The sequence below is a fragment of the Chlorocebus sabaeus genome, chromosome 1 (assembly GCF_047675955.1).
Source record: "Chlorocebus sabaeus isolate Y175 chromosome 1, mChlSab1.0.hap1, whole genome shotgun sequence".
NCBI classification, from domain to species: Eukaryota; Metazoa; Chordata; class Mammalia; order Primates; family Cercopithecidae; genus Chlorocebus; species Chlorocebus sabaeus.
In genome coordinates, this window is record NC_132904.1 from 85,035,177 (window position 1) to 85,056,547 (window position 21,371).

Genomic DNA, 21,371 nt, shown 5'->3' on the forward strand with positions numbered 1-21,371 from the left:
ATTCCATAAAACTGAAGAGGGAGGAATATTTCCAAGCTCATTTTACAAGGCCAGAATTACCCTGATTCCAGAACCAGACAAAGACACAACGAAGGAAGAAAAGTATAGACCAATATCTCTGATGAAACTTACATGCAAAATTCTCAACAAGATACTATCAAACCAAATCCAACAGCACATTGAAAAGATCATTTACTATGATCCAGTGGGATTCATCCCAGGGATGCAAGGATAATTCCATATATGCAAATCAATAAATGTGATATGCCACATTAACAGTAAGAAAGACAAAAGCCATACGATCATTTCAATAGACAAAAATCATTTGACAAAATCCCATCCTTTCATGATAAAAATTCTCAACAAATTAGACATAGAAGATATGTACCTCAACATAATAAGGGGCATGTATGATAAATCCATAGTTAACATTACACTGAATAAGCAAAAGTTAAAAGCTTCTACTCTAAGGTCAAAAACAAGACAAAGATGCCCACTTTTACCACTTCTATTCAACATAGTACTAGAAGTCCTAGCCATAACAATTAGGCAAGAGAAAGAAAGAAAGGCATCCAAACTGAAAAGGAGAAAGTAAAATTGTCCCTGTTTACAGATAACCTGATCTTATATGTAGAAAACCCTCAAGACTCCACCAAAAAACTCTTAGAACTAATAAATAAATTCAGTAAATTTGCATAATTCTGCACATATTTTGATATTAAATGAGAGCTATGAAGACATGAAAAAGGAAGAAAGGAAAAATGAAGTCAAGGTTAGATTTTGACTAAGCAACTAGAATCAAGTTGACAGAAGATTGAACAGAAACATTTCAATATTTTAGTGCTTAGTATCACAGCTAACAGCTAGTATTTTTCATAGTCCTTTATAATTACCAAGGCATTTATACACATTATAAAATTATTTTAACTTCAAAGCAACACTGAAATAGGCTGGACACAATTATCTTCTTCATTTTACAGAAAATAGAGTTATGATTCAGGGAAATTCAATTATGTGGCCTAAGATCTCACAGCTGGTTAGTAATGGACTCCAATTTTGACCCAGGTCTGTTGAAACCAAATCTAGGTCACTGTCTGTCTGTTCGCCTTTTAATTTGTTATTGCTTGAATATTTATTCAAAATAAAAGTATTTCTACTTTCACACTATTTTCTTATATTCCAACCTACGTAACCAAAGCAGCTGTCATTTAATATCATTCTTGTGGAGATGCAGACACAAGGTGAAGGGAAAGAAGAATGCTAAACTGCATGACTGTGCTTCTCTAAGAAACAAACACACTTAGCCATGTTATTTTGTGACCTGAAAGTGGCAACTTCCTTTACAAATGCTGTGTTATAGCAGAGTTTAATAAAAAGGAGGAGGAAATGTGGTATTGTGAAGGTAGTTCTTACATCAGGACAGAAGTTAGAAGATCTAGTTCAAGTTTTAGCATTCAAACATACTGGATATATGATCACATTCCTAACAAAAAGCTAATGCAAATGCTAGTTAGACTGGAGCTCATTATAATGGAGATTAATAATAATTAACAACTAACATATAACATTGATCATAAGCATTATTTTGCTTCAGCCGCTATTTATCTTGCAAAGAATGACTTCCAACTGGTAAGGATTCTGAGAATGTTAGTAAGAAGTAGACCTGGGGAGATTACAAGTCCATTGCTTTTCGTATGAACCTTCCCATTTTAAGTCCTCTGGAAAACCTAGATCAACCTTCTCTTTATTTCCTTTGCCAATAATTTTGACTAGAATTCATAAACCTATTTAAAACCTTAAAATAAAAATGCTACTGGCTGGACATGGTGGCTCACACCTGTAATCCCAGCACTTTGGGAGGCCCACGAGGGTGGATCATGAGGTCAGGAGTTTGAGACCCCCTGGGCCAACATATTGAAACCCCATCTCTACTAAAAATACAAAAATTAGCTGGGCATGTTGGCGGGCACATGCAGTTCCAGCTATTTGGGAGGCTGAGGCAGGAGAATCATTTGAACCTGGGAGGTGGAGGTTGCAGTGAGCCGAGATTGTGCCATTGCACTCCAGTGTGGGCAACAGGGCAAGACTCTGTCTCAATAATAATAATAATAATAATAATAATAATAATGCTACCTAAAATCTTGCTGAGCCCTTCCTTTCCCCTTCTACCTCTCTGTGCATTCTCTGTCCAAATAGAGCTTGTCACTTCAGTCAAGGCTAGATGCATGGCAAGGAGAATTTACATTGACTTGTTTGCCTGGTTCAGATAACTGCATTCAGAGGAATGCAGTTATAGCACTGTGAATGCCCCTTGTGATGCTATGTGTGTCCTTCCTGAGCAGCAGAGGGGCATGTGATGGTGAGATTGAGTTAAAATAAGTTAATCAAAGTGGACTGAGTAGGGAAAGAAAGGTATAATCTTGAAAAGCAACCATTTTCACTTAGAGTTGGAAGAATGGATTTTTAGCATATTGTCCACACAGATGGATGATGTTAGCAGTGGCTATAATCTCTTGGCCAGGGCTTCTGAGCCAGAAGTCTCAGAAGACTCATCTCTGGAGAATGCTTAGAGAAATGCTGCTCTATACCCTGTCTCACTCCTTTGCTGCAAATGTTTCCAAATTGGCGACTGCATGAGCACATGATATTCTTTATTTTAAAAAAGTGAGAACTTATTTGGGACCATCCTGAATTACTTTCTCCAGGAAAGAATTTGGAAGGAAGAAAGATTTCGAATTCTGATTCCAATTTTGTAGAATCATTTGAACTTGAGTGTCATCCTGACCTTGGCTTGCCAGCTGCTCTGTTCCGCCTCTCTAGAATCCTATCCATTTATGGTTTTCAAGCCACCTGTCAGCATGGCAAGCAGGAGAAAGGCTACAGCAAGAGGGCAAATTAGATGTAAAAGTCTCCGTGGGCTTTTCTGCCATTGGCAGCTAATGCAGTTGTACATTGAGCAAGCAGGGTGTCAAACCAAAGAGAAACAACATGCTGGAGCAGAAAGTCTTTAGAATAAGAGCCAGGAAATGGGCTGCAGTCTAATCCACAATGGCTTTTGCATGAGATAAATGACATTTCATGTCTTCCATTTCGAATTACAGGCTCATAGCAGATGCTCAATCCTTCTTCCTGGTCCTGACTTTTTTATGAATTAATGGTGGCATTGGGCAAATCAGCAATACTCTCTGCAACCTCATCTCTAACTAAAAAAGACAAGACAATGAAACAAATACATATCCAGACACAATATTGCTAAGCACAATGCTAGTTTTTTTATGTGTGTATATATATATATAAGTTTAATATACAATGAATGCCTTAATTTATAATTGTGCTTATTCTCTGGTTTCATGTGTCCCCATCACAGTGTTAGTTTCTAGTTACATGACTATTCCGAGATATGGAAATGATAAGCTGTGGTAGGTGGTCTCCATGGTCTTTTCTAATTTTAATGATTTACAGGTTTTACAGATATGGTTTGGGTCTGTGTCCCCCCCAAATCTCATGTCAAATTGTAATCCCCAATGTTGGAGGTGGGACCTGTTGGGAAGTGATTGGATCATGGTTGTCGATTTCCCCTTCCTTCGGTGCTGTTGTGATAGTAAGTTATTGTGAGATCTGGTCACTTAAAAGTGTGCAACACTTCCCCCTTCTCTCTCTTTCTCCTGCTCCAGTCATGTAAAATGAGCCTGCTTCCCCCTTGCCTTCCGCCATTGATTGTAAGTTTCCTGAGACCTCCCTAACCATGCTTCCTGTACAGTCTGCAGAACCATCAGTCAGTTCAACCCCTTTTCTTTATAAATTACCCAGTCTTAGGTATTTATTTGTAGCAGTGTGAGAATAGACTAATACACTGATTTTCCTGGTTATCAGGAAATTAGGATTACATAGACATACAGTTGTCAGTGTTACTTAAAACATATAATAATGCATTGATCCAAAAGTGACTGATTAAAGTGTTGGCAATGGGCAGTCTCCTAGGCTGATACAAGGGACAAGCTATGAGAGTTTAATGACTACCCTCTCCTGGGTAAGCATATCTCATGCACTCAACTGCCATACTTCTAGGCAGCCCATATGAGATGTGAGGGCAACTCTGAAGACAAAGAATATGACATTTTCCAGTCCCAAGACCACAGTGCCTTTAGGTGGCCCTCTCCTATAGCTGCAGCTCATATCCATTAAGTAAATTCTTCCCTTACCCCTTCAGGGCTACTAACAATAGTTCCGCTAATCCCTAGTTAGTTTCCTAACCCTGCTCCTGTCTTTGTAAATTTAATGTATTCATTAACACATTTTCAATGACCATTTTGGGTGTTCTGTCTGATTCTTGCTCATTCTCTTTCCTTTTCCTGAGATCTACTCCCTTTATCCACTGTTTACTGTACATGTTGACTGTAGTTTTACAGTCATCTCAACTCTGTAATCCAGTATAGAACTCATCACAAACCTTCTCCTCAGCTCAGCAATTGATGCTATTCTCTGGTAGTCAAAAGACAGCTGTTGGTATCCTGGACCACTCCATCTCACTCTTTATATCAATTTATATTAATCCTCATTCAGAAAACTTTCTGAGTTCACTGCTTCTTCACCATCTTCACAATTCTTGCTCTCATTAGTTCCTAAGTCCAGTAGATTATCATCTACATTGGCCTGGCTTCTCATCCACTATTTCTTTGTTTTCATGACTACCAAAATCATATTTTAGAAAAAAAAACTGCACATTCCAATCTACTCTTAAAACCCTTTGAAGTCTCCCTATCACTTTAAAGATAAAGTCTAACTTTCTTGGTGAAGCATATAAGCCCTTACAATTTTTTTTAACCTGTATTTGCTATTTTCCAAATACTTACTTATAAGAACTCTGTACTTCAGTGCCACTAAACCACTGTTTGTTTATTACAGACACTTGCATTTCACACTCATGTCTTTGTGCATGCTGTTTCTACTGTCCGGAATATCCTGTGGGTAGTAGTCCCTCAGATCCTACCTCCAGCATCACCTTCTCCAGAAAACTTCCCTAGATAACCCTCAACGACTAGTTTGGGTGCCTCTTAGTTGTTGCAATGGCTCCTTTCCTTCAGGTGATGGCATGCCCCAAGGCAAAGTGCTCTGTGTTCTGCTGGATGAAATACCACCATTTTGTCCTGCTCTATGCTCGGTGAACCCCAGAACACTTATGCTTGCTCTTCTCCTTAAGGTCCTATCTCTTTCCTGGCTATAGAATGAGGCGTAGGACTCAGATGTGGGGTGTTTTGGAGGGGAGCATCTTATTTATGTCTCATAATATAAGATGTGCTAGAATGATTGATGGATCTTGGAGTCTGAGATAGTTTTGAATCCCAGGTCTTCTGCTGACCAGCTGCATTACTTTTCAAGAAGAAATAGTTTGGAGTGTATCATACTAACAAATAGCTTGCTTAAGAGTGTTGTTGACTCCCCAAGTTTAATGGGGTAGTTTGCAGTAAGAGTATTAGTGAAACTGGCTCTGTACTTTGCCTTTGAGCCAGAGCTAGGATTGAGGTATTTATTGATCAAGTTTATCTCAACTACGACATGGAATGTCCCTTTCTCACTTGTGAAACATTATTGCTCAGGTAGATATAACTTAAAGCTTCCATTACTATTAAAAAGTTCAGTGATTTTTTAAGCTAAAATTAACTATAGGGATAATATAAAAAATGTATTATTCAGTCTTTGATTAGTGAACTCCTTTCATAGAGATATGTAATCTCACAACATCCCTTACGATTAAAAAGGTCATAATTTTTAGGTAGTAATGATTATAAGAAGTAACTTTAAGCTTAAAAATTTGTTTTTGATCTATATATATAACAATTACATATTACATAAGATTTGCTCCTATATTATCTTTAGTCATTGATATATGTGGATATGTGCATGTGTATATGTGTGTGTATATATATATTTATATAAATATAGATATATATCTACACATATCTATATATATAATATATATAGAGAGAGAGAAAGAGAGAGAGATGTTATAAGATCTCTGTACTTCAGTTCCACCAAATTGCTGGTTTCATTATATAAATATAACCAAATCAGGAGTATATTATATTTAATCATATAAATTAAGGAGTATATATAAAATAACCAGTTTGGTTATATAAATATAGTTATCTATATCTATATATCTATATCTATCTATATATATATTTAATTATTCACAATAGCTTGGATGTGGAAGCAACCTAAATGCCCATCAGTGTATGAATAAGGTATATACATACAATGGATTATTATTGTAATATACGGCAATAATACTATTTTAAAAAAGAAATCTTTCATATGTGACAACATGGATGAACCTGGAAGAAATTATGCTGAGTGAAATAAGCCAGTCATGGAAGGATGAATGCTGCATGATTCTACTTATATGAGGTGTCTAAGACAGTCAAACTCATAGGCTAAAAGAGTAGAATGGTGGTTGCCAGGAGCAAGGGTTAGAGGGAAAGGAGGAGCTGCTAATCAAAGGGTACAAAGTTTCAGTTATGCAGTTGAGTAAATTGTAGAGATCTGCTATAAAACATTGTGTCTATAGTTAACAGTAATGTATTGTGTAGTTAAAAATATTTACAAAGATAGATCTCATGTTAAATGTTCTTACCACAATAAAAAAAAAAAAAGTTAAAATGTATATTTATACTGCCTTAATGGCATTAAGGTTTTAGAATAACTGAAATTTTTGGTAACAATTATCTAAGTATGACCGTTTTTTCAACTTATAAAAGAAAAAAGATGGACAGAAGGGGGCTTACCTGAATGAAAGGGGCTCCAGAACTGAAGAAGTCTCTTCACCAAAGTCATATATAATATAGTTTATATTCTTCTAACATTTCTTTTTTTTCTGTCTCTCCAGTTTTAAGTATTTTGATTCAAACACGAGGCCTTTGCCAGAGTATCTCCCATTTTTTTTTTGTAATTGAGTATTCTTTATGTATTTTCATTACTTACGAAGCAGAAATAATTTCATTTACTTTTTCATTTAATCTAATTTGGTTGTAAATGGCTATATCAACTGATTTCTTATATTTATTTCTGATATTTGTTGCAACAATATGAGTGATTAGTATTTTTTGTGTGTTTCAATTGTTAGGGAAAGATACATATATACACAAGAATATAAGCAGCAATAATTAATTTTGCATGGGAATATTGTCACTTGTGTTTTATGTTTTATATTTTAAATATTTTATTAGTTAGAGCTAAACATGTAACCCTGCTACTATTACCACCACTACTACGACCACTAGTGCTATTACTACTAAAGCAGCTAGCATTCAAAAATCATACTGTATATTCCATGCTATGCTAGGCACTTCATAGAATTTTATCTAAAAGGTTAAATACTTACTGAATAGTAATAAGTTAAAGTGGGCTTATGCCCTAGTTTATTCAAAAGAGTCCATATATAAGCAGTTTTCCCAGGTAAATCTGTTTTCGAAATATCACTAACATTTTATTTAACTCTCAAAAATGACCTGTTTTGGACAAAGCTTACATATTCACTTTAGAAATTGTGCATATACGACATACTTCTTTTATACCTGATTTAATGGGAATTCTTCTAATATTTTGTTGCTAGTATTATATTTTCTATAGGTTTCTGAATTTTTTCTACCTTCAGAAAATTTTCTTTTATTTTTAGTTGCTAATTTATTTTGTTTTAATCAGAGATTAGTGTTGTATTTTATCAAATGTTTTTGTTATATATTACATTTTATTTTTAATATGTTAATGGAGTAAGCCATATTAGTAGATTTTTCTAGTTTTGAATAAAACTTACAATCTGAGGGCAAAATATACTCCTTTTAAAGTATTTAATAGTTTGTTAGGTTTTATAGTGTTATATATAAATATTTAGTATTTTTTAAAATAATGATATATATTTGATCAAATGAAATTTGATTTAATGAGATTTGACTATAATTTCCTTGTGTTTCCATCTTTGTCTGATTTGTGTACCAAAGTTATGAAAGCCTCATGAATAAGCTATAAATATTTCTATATATTTTCATCTTCTATATTTATATGTTATGGTGTAATTTACCTGTAAAACATTTAGGCTTATATTTTTTAGAGTAAGATATTTTATATTCTCTTTTACAATATGCTATCATTATGGTCCAGGTTGTTTTTTTACTTTTATTTCAGTTTGGTAATTATATTTTTTAAGAATAATATTAATCTTACCTGTATTTTCAAATGTGTTAGCACAAAGTTCTACTTAGAAATTTGATATGTCTATATTTCTATGTATATATTTTTTATTACTAATTTTGTTTGTGTTTTCTTTTACTCAATTAGATTTGATGAATGTTAACATGTGGGTCTTTTCAAATAGATGACTTTTTCAAAAATTGTGTCAAATTTGTTTTTTCCCTTCCAAATCTATTGAGGTACTTGTGTATTTTCATGTGATAAATAACATCAATAATTTTTCTCACACTGAACTATTATTACTGAGCCTTAATTGTGTTTGGACACTATTTCATTTTGTTTTAGTTTTTATAATGTTTATTTCAGAAGACCAAAATTGTTTGCCCTAATTTTATTTCCATCAAAAGTGGAGGAGAGCTATCACGGTTACTTGGGTCTAACCTTTTTAATTATTTTTATTATATTTTAAGTTCTGGGGTACATGTGCAGAACGTGCAGGTTTGTTACATAGGTATACACAGGCCATGGTGGTTTGCTGCACCTATCAACCCATCATCTACATTAGGTGTTTCTCCTAATGTTATCCCTCTCCTGGTCCCCCACCTCCTGACAGGCCCTGGTGTGTGATGTTTCCCTCCCTCCGTCAATGTGATCTCATTATTCAGCTTCCACTTATGAGTGTGTTTGGTTTTCTGTTCTTGTGATAGTTTGCTGAGAATGATGGTTTCCAGTGTCATCTATATCCTTGCAAAGGACATGAACTCATCCTTTTTATGGCTGCATAATATTCCATGGTGTATATGTGCCACATTTTCTTTATCCAGTCGATGCCTTTGGTTTTAATGGTTACTTTTAATTTTTTAAAATGTTTGCTTGTATTATTTTGATTTGTTCAATATGAATTATTTGTATTGTATTTACTTTTTATTATTTATTTTACAACATCTTCAGTTGAATGTTTAATTTGTTTTCAGTCTTCTTAAAAACATACATTTATGATAAAACATTTTTTGAGTACTCTTTGGCTGTTCTACAGATTTTAATATACAGAATTGTCACCGATGTTCATTTATAAACAGGATGTGATTTTAGTTAAGTTTTTCTCTTCATTCCAGAAAGCTATCTTTAAAGAGAGATTGTAAGTGAACATATTTCTTTTGGAAAACTTTTGTTTTAAATTTAAGATTTCTTATCTTTTAGTCAGTGAATGTAGCCTGTTTAATTTTTGTTTCCTGGAATTTGTTTAAATTTTCTTTCTGGTTTAATCCAAGGTTAATATTTATGAATATTTTAATGATGATAAAGAGAATGTCTGTCCTCTGTTAATAGGAACAAACCTCTAAGTAGATTTGTTTGATTATTCTTGCTATTTATGTTACTTAATTACATAGATTTTTTTTTTCTTTTGGTTTCTTGACGTATTTGCAAGTTAAATATATTAAAGTGAGTCATTGTGATTTTAGATTTTTTTTTTCCTCTTGTGTTTCCAATAATCTTCGTTTTATAGGTTTTGAAGCCCTATTTTTAAGCACATACAGGTTCATCACTGTTCTATCTTCTGTGTAGATTTTTATCAATTTTAAATATTTCTTTTAATCCTTTTAATGGCTTTTAGTTTGAATTATTTCTTATTGGACATTAATATTCTTACAACTGCCTTTGTTTATCATTTGCTCCTTTAAATGCTTTGTAAAGATCAGAAATGGTTAACTGATAGTGCTGGTTCAGCAAATACCATCACTTAAGAACATGGTTGCATTATTCTTTTTCTGAGTGCTTCTTAACTTTCTTTAATTTATTTGGGCATTTAAGTCTGTTTGTTGGCCCTGTGGTCATCACTCACATGTTTCTTGCACTCCTGACCTGTGCTTTGTCAATCAAAAATGGTTGTAAATGGTTGTATCGTAGTCTTATTCTTTAGGAATTGACTTTTGTGTATGTCTTTTTCTTTCATTCTTTCTAATTTGTTGTTGTTGTTGTTGTTGTTGTTGCTTTTGAGACAGAGTTACATGATCTCAGCTCAGCTAAGTTTTGTAATTAATGTAGAGGCAGGGTTTCACCATGTGGCCGAGGCTGAACTTGAATCTCTGGGCTCAAGTAATCTGCCTGCCTTGGCCTCCCAAAGTACTGGGATTAATAGGGATGAGTCACCCGACCAACTTTGGTGCTTTTTGTTATAGCCAGACAAAGAATACAAGAGCATTTCCACTGACTTCTTTCATACAGGCTGGATAGAACTAGCTAGGATGTTCTCCTGATTTTGTCGCTAAGTTGTCTCGGGTTATTAGAGTGGGTACTTGTCTTCCCAAAACAAGATCTTTTTTTCTCTGTATACATTTAGATTGTTTCATGACTCTTTGAAGAATAAGATGAATTACTAGGGCTAATGATGGGATTTAAACTCTTCAGAAAATATGTGATAGAGAGTACCACACACATAGGGAAGTAAAGGGCTAAAGTCATTATCTTAAATACGCAAGAGTAGAAATGCATTTATGTGGTATGTGTTATAGATGTGTTCATGTAGTTTTGCTCTTATGTTTTTAAATTAGAAAGAGTTTCTAAAAATAGCTTCTAGATAATATGCTGATAGACTTCTACTGCTTTTGGAATACATTTCACTGGTTAGGCAACATCTATTAATGCTGTATCTCACATATTGCTTCATCTGAGGATGTTGAAGTTAAGGAAACTACCCAACGTTTTGAACCAAAATGAAAGAACATAAATTGTAAAAGAACTCCCTCAGCTTGACCCATTAAAGTAAAGTAAATGTGCTGACAGAGGCCTAAGAAATCAAAAAATGGGAAGAGAATGAATAATAAAATTGAGTAAGGCTTCCGATGGTTCAATAAAATGGCTCCTGAAGATAATGTTGTAACTCTGTCAATCTGTGTTTACTTCTCTAAAGGCCTAAGGAGATCATCATGGAAATGGCAATGAATTTTGAAAACTAAAAGAAAAAGTGTATATAAATTATAACTTTTATATCATAGCATTTCCAAAATACTTTTCATGAAACTCTACTCTGAGGAGACAGCTTCATTAGCAAAGGTAATGGATATTGGAATACTATAAATTGGTAAGTTCTGAAGTGAAGATAGCCATTTAACTTGGAGTTATTACATTTTTCAAACTCTTAAGACTCTAATAACTTTTATGAATCATCTATTACTATTCAGCAGTTCAGAAAAGCCAATTTTATGTGGCTTTCATGGACATATAATTTGTATAATTTATAATATAACATCTATCTCATAGAAATCTGATAGTATGAAAATATTTTTTACATCAGTGAATAAAAATACAAGCTATACATAAATAAGCCAAAGTATCTGATATGTATATCGCATAGCTATCCTGTAAATAGATCATAACTCAAAGAGACTTATGTCCTGGCAAAAAGAAATGTCTTTGTTCTGGTGTAACAGTAATTTAAAATATTTATTCTAGTGGAGGTTCAGTGTTCCTGGAAACTTTTGGTTCAGGATTCTAAGAATGACTGGAGAAGATGAGTTTAAACATTCTCCTCATAGAACTTATTTACTAACATAATAACTTAAAACTAATAAACAAAGTGAGATGTAATAATTGATTCTAAATTTCAAAATACTGTGAGAGAAAATGTAAATACTAAGCTTTTGCTTAAGGAGATAATTTCATTAATATAATTCTGCCTATCTATTTATTTACCTACCTATCTGCCTAGCTATCATACAAAGTAAATATTTGAAAATTGTTTATGTTCTAAAACTGATAATTCATGTATAGCATAACCAAAAACTTGGCCAACATTCAGCAGAAATTATAACAGAGGGAAAGCATTCTTTCTGTGGTGTTCAATATCAATTTGCTAAGTTGTCCTTGATAGACAATTCCAAGGTTGCATATGAGTTCAAACCTCAACAGGTTTCCTCCAGGATATATGCTTTAAGTTGTGCGGAACTTGTTAAGCTCCACAAATAACATTGATATAACAAATTTAAGCTTCCTGCTGAATATTAACTGTATATTAAATACTACATTGCCACTAATAATAGCTACTATTGAGCATTTATCAGGAATGTTGAAATGATAGAACTTCACAGGTTATTGTAACTCAGTTCTGCATTTAAAGAGGAGCAAGTTGTAGGGAAATCAGAGTGATTTATCCAAAGTCAGTTGGTGACAGGGTAAGAGATCTTGGCTTTTAATTCAATGCTATTTCTATTGCATCTGCTGGTTTTAAATGGCCTTCCATAATTTGATGGAGTCTGATAAGGCTCTTCTGATTTTTAGAAGGTAATTTCCTATACCTGGTTTGTAAATGTCACTTCATCCTCAATTTTATATGAACATATTACCATTCATATCACTTTAGAATAAAAGATACTGAAGGGAAGAGTCTAACAGAACAGATAAAATGGTTTTCTTTGTTAAGATCAAACATGTTTTGTATAATAATATATGTATCTACATATGTATATCTTTCATTATGGATTTAATACAATGTCAGAAGCATAGAGCAAATATATTTTTAAATATACCTTGTTTTTCTCTTCCATACATCAAACATCTACTTTATATTCTGCTGTTAGTTTTTCACTAATTTGTGTCCAGGGAATGTATATTTGCTTAAGAATCAGTCAAAGGAAAAAGTTTTTTTTTTCTGGAAAAATTATGTAATATGCACATACATATACACATAAACACACATATACACAGAGACACACATGTAGATGGACTCAAAAGTCAAATGTCTATATAAATGTGTGTTTGTAGACACACATCTATACACACACAAATAATCTATTTTATCTCTGTGATGTTACCTCTATCAACACAGATAATTATGAAACTATTTCTATAATTTGTATGTCTAGACAAGTAATGCATATTTCCTACATTCCTTTTTTTAAAAAAGTAGTTCTTTATGTGACAGTTGTTTGTAGATGTCTTTGGGGACAACATCTCTGGTTGATTAGTGGTTGGTTTATATTTTCATTTAAATCTATAGTCCACTGCTTACTTTGTAAACCCCATAATTCCAATGTATAGATCATCCAGTATTCAAGATTAATGAGTATCATGGCTATTTTCATCTTAGAAAACATTATTAAGACAACATTCTAAACATTTGAGGGGAATAATCTTAAAATCATATTACAGTTTTTTTTAATGTTTTTTGAAAAGTAACTGGCTTCACAAACACCAAGTACAACATGATTTAGACAACTGAGAAACAGGCAAGTATATTTTGAAGTGCTAAAATAAAACATATTTATACAAGTACAAAGCAAAACAATGCTGATAAAAATGTTAAACTTTATGAAAAAAAATCATTTGCAATTCACATCAAAATAATTTAACATTCTCTATTATTTTAATAGTACAAGCTGCCACAACAGAGAAAGAACAGATACACGCACACAATTTTAAAACCAAATCAGTTATAAGTGCAGAAAAAAGTAAGTACAAGCACTTTTAGCCCACACAAATCTTTTAGGATTGGCACCATCTTTCTAAAACATCTATAATCTATATAGATTTCTAATTACAACACCATCAGCAGCTGCCATTGATTTCTAGAAATACACACAATATACATAGTATATTTGTTCACATTGGGAAGATCAGTGAAATTCAACCAACTATTTTATACATGCCTCATTCTTCAATAGACAGTAGAGACTCTCCCAGGCCTCAGGCCCTCTTCAAAGTGAATTCTGATTTATCTTTATGCTTTCACTGATCTGTATTTTTTCACAGTATAAAATTGTAAATGGTAACTATAGAGATTCTGACAGCTTGAGGGTTATTAATAAGCTGTTGCTAAATGTGAACTCATATAATACCTTTGAAGTCTCCAAAACATGTACATTTTACTGGGAGACTACCATAGGAAATGCTTTTGTTTTTTGTTATTCTTAAAAAGAGCATTTAATTCCTGGCTTGGAAGTCACAGAACTGCAGCAGAGCCATTATACAATTCATTTACAGTCAGAAATAGCTCCTAGTCTTCCTGATCACTTGCTGGTAACAGCAGTAGTTTGGGAAAGATAGTTACTTTCAAGGATTAGCACATTTGGGGATTTGCTTTTTTTTCCTTGCTTCAGTCAAATCTCTTATAATTTTTCTTTCCATACTCCCTTTCTGTTCCCCATCCCTAGCCCGGAAAGATGGTTCTTCCCAATGCAGATATGTTCTTCTTAGGCTGTCCCCTCTCCTTTCCCAAAATAGAAGGACGAATGGACTGATTAGATTAGTCAGTATAACTTGGTTAAACCACATCTTCTTCTTTCCATCCTGGGACATATCTCTCCTTTAGGGTCACTTTGCTGAGCCTTAGCATATCCCCTTCCTTTTAGTCATGCTGGTCCCGACTGAATTATCACTGGGCACCAGGAACAGATTGTTTTGAAGGAAATTCAATGAGAATGTACCCAAATGAATTGTGAAGTTCATATCCTATAGCCCTAGAATGAATATTCAGTTCTCTTTGTACTGTAGAGTTATTACTTGGAACCTGGTATTAGAATTGGCAAAGAGACAGAGTTAGCATCATTCCAAAATAAAAGATCTCAAGAATGCATTACTAATAATCTGATGTCCAATATACAATGTAGTCAATGAAGTGGCAAAAGTTGTAGAAATACAGAGAAAAATATATCTTGTTTTCTTCTAATTGGATAAATCATTTTTATTATTACAGTTGATTATGATAGCATGTGGAATTATCAGATGGCAATTTACTTGCATTAAATTTAATTTCAAATGTAGTTTTTTTATAAGGTAGTGTACTTAAGAGCCATGTTACTAAAACACAGAAAATGAATTTGACCATGAACAAAGTTTAAACATGTTCTTCTATTGGTCTAGAGTGAAACGTATTGTACTTGAGAATAAAATGAAAATCAACATAAGGATTTTATGAAACAAATTTTAAAATGTAGAGCATATCGAGAAAGGTTTTTAATACCTAAGAAGTCAAGATAGGAATCCTCAGGTGAATGCCATCGTTTTTATAAGGATCCAAAGGGTATTAATACTTCAAAAGATTTCCATTTGTTTTTCAGGTAGAGGCAGACATTAGCTTTTAATGAAACCATGAAACTTAGCTGGATTTCACTTACATTTTAAAAGCCTCGTTATAATATTTGGGATCAGGGTGCTGTGATGATGTTATTTTCAAATCTAGCATGGGAGGTTCGATTTCTTGTAAATTAATACTTTAGTACATGAATGTTAGCTTTTAATGTTTTGTATTGGGAGGTTTGACTTAAAGTTGCAAGTAAGAACAAATAGCAGAAAAGAAAACTCAAGCACAATATTTATTAGAATTTTTTAAAGTAAAGAATGATAAATTATGCCAATGGACTGACTTCTATTTCTCAGTTTAGTTTCTTTTAAGTAGATGCGAAATAAAAAAAAAATTACTTACCAAAATAAGGATATTGAGTTAAAAGAAAAAGTTTTATTTATTTTTCTCTCTGCCAAAATATACTTCTGCCTCACAGCATATATTTTTCATAAGGCTATCTTAAGTATAAGGCTGGGTCAACTGAACTTTGAATTTATAGGACACCTCCTCCATTTATTACTATCCTTATTTAAAAATCAAAACATTTGGTACCTGAGGATAGCTGCAATGGGAGGAAGAAAAAGATGACAGTGGATTCAGGTCTTGAACTATGAATTCTACCTATTTGAGACTATCAAAGCACACTTGTTTCTATTATACCTCTAAATCTCTTTTCTGCAGTTTTAAAAAGTGACAGTATGAAGTGCACAAAATAATATTAATCATTATTTAAAAAAAGAAAATAAGAATTGCTTTGCCTCTTTTTGGAATGGCTAAGAAAGACTGTGTGGTTAATATTCATTAAGGTTCCTCTTTTTTAGTATTTTGTATTGCTTTGAAAAATCTACATTTGTCATAGTTCATAGCTGCCCTGTTTAAGCAGCCAAGAATAGTTAAAATCACTGTTCACTGGCATAACTAAATCTCCACTAAGCTGACTTGACACAGTTTACAATTTTCAGTGTATTAAGATTGTGTTAATCCTTTCAACAACAGTCTCTCAAATCGTGACAATGTCTTCATGGGGTCTATGGACCACTCTTCCAGTGGTGGGACTCAAAAAGAACAAAGGAGCTCTTTGTGCATCAGGTTCTCAAAATAAAGGAATGAAGAAGCCCCAATGCATATTTTAATATTTTAGTTGGCAATGCAAACGGAACAGCATTCCTAAAGAGGAGTGGCCATGTTTCTTGAAAGAGATAGCCAGGCTGGAGCTCAATAATGATTATAAAGAGAATTTCCAGCTACAATGCACCCCAGTGAGGGAATTACAAAACAGTATTCCAGAAAATATTTTTTTGCTACTCCAGTATTGATTGGCAACATGGTGAAATAGTCAAGAAATCTTCCACTGGTTTTCTTGGTTAATGGAGGTGAATCTGAAATAAGTAGGTGGAATCCCCGATGCAGGCTTTTGGAAGAGTATTTCACAACCCAATTGGAGAGGAAAATCTCTCGTAGAAGCCCTACGTAGTACATTAGCGCAGCACTCACTATCCAGTCGTGTGTTATGCATGGGACACATTCACAACGCCTCAGTAAATACTGGACCCATGTTACTGCTTTTCAAGGTCTTTACAGGAAAGAAAAAACAAAAAGAAAAAAAGAAAGAGAAAAGTTGATGTTTTGGTCCCAGATTTTGAGTTTGTTAGAAAATGTACATTCATGTTTGGTGAATCAAAGACTCTTCTGGGAAAAGAATTAAAGTAAACAAATAAAACTTTTTACAGTTGCTTATTAACTATGCTCTTCACCCTCCGTTACGCTGTTTCACACGCACTGCTTTCCTAGAGCAAAGCACTTGGTATGGAACTGTTTGAACAGACGCCTTGTCAGCCCTCAAAGATATCAGCCGTGTTTCTTAAAAGCCCATGTTTTCTAAGGCCACTAGAAGAAAATCTGCCAAAAGATTTGTCGTCGGTGTCTTCGTCGGTTGTCGTGAGATAGCACTATTGATCTCGTGTTTCCATCAAGGGGTGCGCTTGGCATCTTCCCCCTGGGCCGTAACCAGGCGACTATGCTTGCCACTGTGTGTGTGAACACGGGGGGCTCTGCTCCGCACGCGCAGGCCGGTGCGCTTTCCAGGGACATTCACAACGACGAGGAGCTCTGAGTGTAATCTCTTATGATAAGAGTGTCATATTTGGGAGACGACGGGATACAGAGGGCCGACTCCGACACTGGCGAGTTGGGGGTTGTGCTCCCCGAGTCCACCGAGTCTCTGAAGGGGGACGGCGGGGTGAGAGCCACCAACTCCTCCAGGTCTGGCTTGGCGGCCGCAGCCTCGGGCCCAGCTGCCGGGCTCTCCCGGGCCGCGTCCCCAGCCGCCTGAGCCCCCGCCGCGGGCTGCGCGCCGCCCGTGACCTCGATGGCTGGCAGAGGCTGGATTTCCGCGAAGGTCGTCATGGTTGTGGGCAGCTGGATCTCTTTGGGGATCAGGTACGACGAGCAGAGTGGGGCGCCCACGCCGGGGCTGGGGGCCGCGGTGGACAGCATCATGGAGTTGAGCTCGCTGATGTTGGCCGTGAAGCGGGTGACCACACTGCTGATCTGCTCCATGAGTGAGCCCTGCGAGGAGCTGCTGCGCGCAGCCGGCTCCGAATGCAGCGACGGCACGTCGTCGTCCGTGCGGCTGGCCGAGCCCGCGCGGTGGCTCAGCGTGCTGATGGGCGATGGTGAGCGCGGCCGCGTGGGCGCCGGGAAGTGCTCCTCGGTCTCGGCCACATCATACAGCCCCTTGGGGCCGGCGTCTGGGGGCTCGGGCCCGCCAGGGCTGGCGCCTGCGCAGCCCGCACCGCCCGTGGCCCCCATACCTCCCGCGCTCCCGCCTGCGCCAGCGCCAGCGCCCAGGCCGCGGCTCTCCGTGCTCTTGGGGAAGGGCTTGATGACGGCCGTTTGGTTGGGGTTTTCCTTCTTGTTGATGTGGATGGACAGGCGCTGCCACAGGTGCTGCCCCCGGCTGCTCTTCTCGTTCTGGGCCCACGTGACAGATTTTCCATTCGAGCTGAGGAGAGAAGGGAGAGGAAAGGTGACTCAGCGAGATGTCCAAGGGGCTTGGATGCCGCTTCCCCAATGGTGGTTGCTCATGGGCCCCGAACTGGGGAGGACTTTTCTCATTCTTTCAGGAAACACAGCATCAAAAGGACATCATGGAAAGAGACCTTGGAAGTGGCTTTCATTTGCTTGTTTTGAGTTAAAGGCTGCTTTCTGTATCAGGCCTTCAGTTTATCATTATCAGGAAAATGTGTCAAAGGGGATACTTGTCCCCTTTGGATGAAGGAGTGTTTACTAGGATTTTGCGGGAGTTCTGAGCCCACCTGTGAGTGCAGCAGCACACAGATGCAAGGGCTTGCAGTGTCCCGGCTGTGTGCAGAAGTGCCTGGTACAGGACAGGGGCTTCCTAGAGTTAGTGACCTCGAAGGGAAACATTACCACTAGGACCTAAACTCACCAACAATCATCAGAGAGGAGGGAAGGGGTAAGAGAGTCAGGGATTACCAGGAGGTAGAGAGTGGTTCCGGTTCAGCCTTTATTCTGGAGTTTGGTGTATATATAACTAGGGTTTCCTGTCTGAACCCCTAATTTTGAACATAGTTTTCCTTAGGTTGCCTTACCTGCTGGAAAATAAAAATTTAATGAACACACGTTTCTAATGAGAACTTCTTTACTTCATAGAAATTCACCTCACAAATTTATTTTGAGTTCTATACTTGAATAACAGTTCAATGAGAGTGCTGTATAATGCCTTCAGCACTTAGCAGAGCGATCTCGAATTAGGATCCTAGTGAATATTGTGGGACTGACAAGTTTTTTAAAGGCCTTTCTCCTTCTTTCGCCTTTGTGCTTCCACCGTGGGGTCTGAAAGCCACTCTCAAGATCTGATTGGTGCCTCGGCCTCAGTGCCCTAGTACTCTCCTTACCACTAAAGGCTGACACAGTAGCTTCTGAAGCTGCAGACCTTGTTTCAGGAACTTTACAAAGGTCGGAGAATGTGGCCTGACACTCAATAATTTATTTTTTAGTTTTTATTTTTTAGACGGTGTTTTGCTCTTGTTGCCCAGGCTGAAGTGCAGTGGCACCATCTCAGCTCACTGCAACCTTGGCCTCCTGGATTCAAGCGAATCTCCTGCCTCAGCCTCCCAAGTAGCTGGGATTATAGGCATGCACCCCCATGCCTAGCTAATTTTGTATTTTCAGTAGAGACCGGGTTTCACCATGTTGGTAAGACTGTTCTAGAACTCCTGACCTCAAGTGATCAACCTGCTTTGGCCTCCTAAAGTGATAGGATTACAGTCGTGAGCCACTGCGCCTGGCCAGGAATGTTATATGAAGAGATTCTGGTGTAATTTCCCATCACAAAGTAATCCAAGATCTCTGTTACTAGGGGGTCTGTTATTGTCAGTCAAGACAGCTCTGTTCAAGGGGCTGTGACCAACAGAGAGCCTTGAGCAGCCTGACAACAAAAGAAGTTGAAGACTGCAGTTTTATCATCACAGCCTATGCTTATTAAACTAAATTCTGCATAAGACTCACCTACGGCATTTGTCAAAGATATAAGATGTGACCTCAGGAGAGTCTGATTGTCTGGATTGGCTTCCACGGACCTATGCTTTTGACAAGCACTCTGTTCTTCTGCTCCCGAAGTAATTCTGAAGCACTTTGTTTCTCAGATTCTTTCAGAAACTGAGAAACTCTGGCAGAAAGCCATCCTTTTTTTCTAGATCCCCATCGCTCCCCTTGGTCCCCCTTACTGGAGGGCTGGCTTGCCTTTGAGGGGCTGGGGCCTGTACCTCATTTGGAATCCACCAGCCTTGAGGCTGCCTGACTGGCCCTGCAGGATCTACTCTGTCTGAGAAACCCACTCCCTTGGTAACAGTCTGACATTTCTGCAGCTCCTTTAATGACATGCTTTTTGCCTCTTTCCACACTGCTTCCCATTTCTTTATCTGTTCCCTTTCTACTTCATGGTCTTTCTTTCTCCGCTCTTTCCTGTGAAATTTCTTTCCATGTAATCTATCCAATGTATTGTAGTTTCATGTCCTTCAGAATCTAGGAATATGAGCTACTTCCATCCTACCCCGCCCTTCCTGGAAAAGATAAATGAATCATTTCCAGGTTTGGAGGTTGCTGTGCATCCACAGTAGCAGAGGGGGCATTGCCAAACAGTTGGTGTTCCTTTCTAGTAGTTTCGGGGTTTATTTTTCAATTTTGCATTAGCCTGACTTGCGTGTATTACATTTCTTTTCCCCAGGTGTCTACTAACTTCTGGAACACGGCAGAGAAGAAATGGGCCAGTTTATTTACAGGATTTGATTGGGAGGATGGTTGCCAACTACACCCTTTCTCCTAACAGAAGGATAAGAAACAGGTGTTTTGAAAGGTACAATTATTCTTCCAGGTCACTAAGTCCCCTTTTAATACAAAGCATGGGCTTGAAATCAGAAGACTAGCTGGATTTATTCCACCAACTTTCACCCTAGGGACACTCTTGCTCCTAGTACAGAGAGGTTTTGCAAACACTAGCTTTTAAAAAGTTTTTTTTTTTCTCTCTCTCGAATGCCTTTAGTTGAACATGATGGAATATAACTTTGGGTGTTAGCAGTAACAGTCTTTGGAATCCCCTGTAGCTATGACCCAAAACATGATAGCATGTTGCAAAACCTCTAGGTGAGTGTGTGATGAAGGAACCATCCTAATCAACCAATTCTGTACAAAGTATTGACATCTTTTTCCTGGCCGTGCCTTTGCTTACAGTGCCCATGGCCATAAGGGAGAAAGAGCACCAGACCATCTGAATAACAGTGAAAGTGGACACAGGAAACACCAGACAACCGGAGAAATGGAGTCCAAATGTGAGTACTTCATTTCATTCTTTTGAATATGAAAGTTTTTTTTTTCTCTGAAGTAAATGAGAACTCTTAAGAAACAAACAAACAAAAACTCCCTACTCATGACATTATTCTGTTTATTAGTAGAATGTACATTCCATGAAGACACAGATCTTATCTATCTTGTTCAGTGACACTCAGCATGATCTTAATAAACATTTGATGGATTAATAGGATTTTTTAGTTAACAAGGCCACTGTGGGGTGTCTTGGAAGCTGCAATGGAATACAGATTCT

General features: G+C 36.7%; 1 protein-coding gene across 4 annotated transcripts in view; it reads right to left on the minus strand.

Annotated features, from left to right (window-relative positions):
* Window positions 1-13,082: 13,082 nt before the first annotated feature.
* The window catches only part of GRM5 (glutamate metabotropic receptor 5), a 564,924-nt gene continuing 556,635 nt past the window's right edge, over window positions 13,083-21,371 (minus strand). For 3 of the 4 annotated variants that reach the window (XM_008020463.3, XM_008020459.3, XM_008020464.3), the window contains one exon: window positions 13,083-18,251. In XM_008020463.3, coding sequence (XP_008018654.1) covers window positions 17,339-18,251 — 913 coding nt within the window. In that variant the 3' untranslated portion in view covers window positions 13,083-17,338. The remainder of the gene's footprint in view (window positions 18,252-21,371) is intronic. The other variant, XM_008020460.3, reaches the window with a different exon arrangement.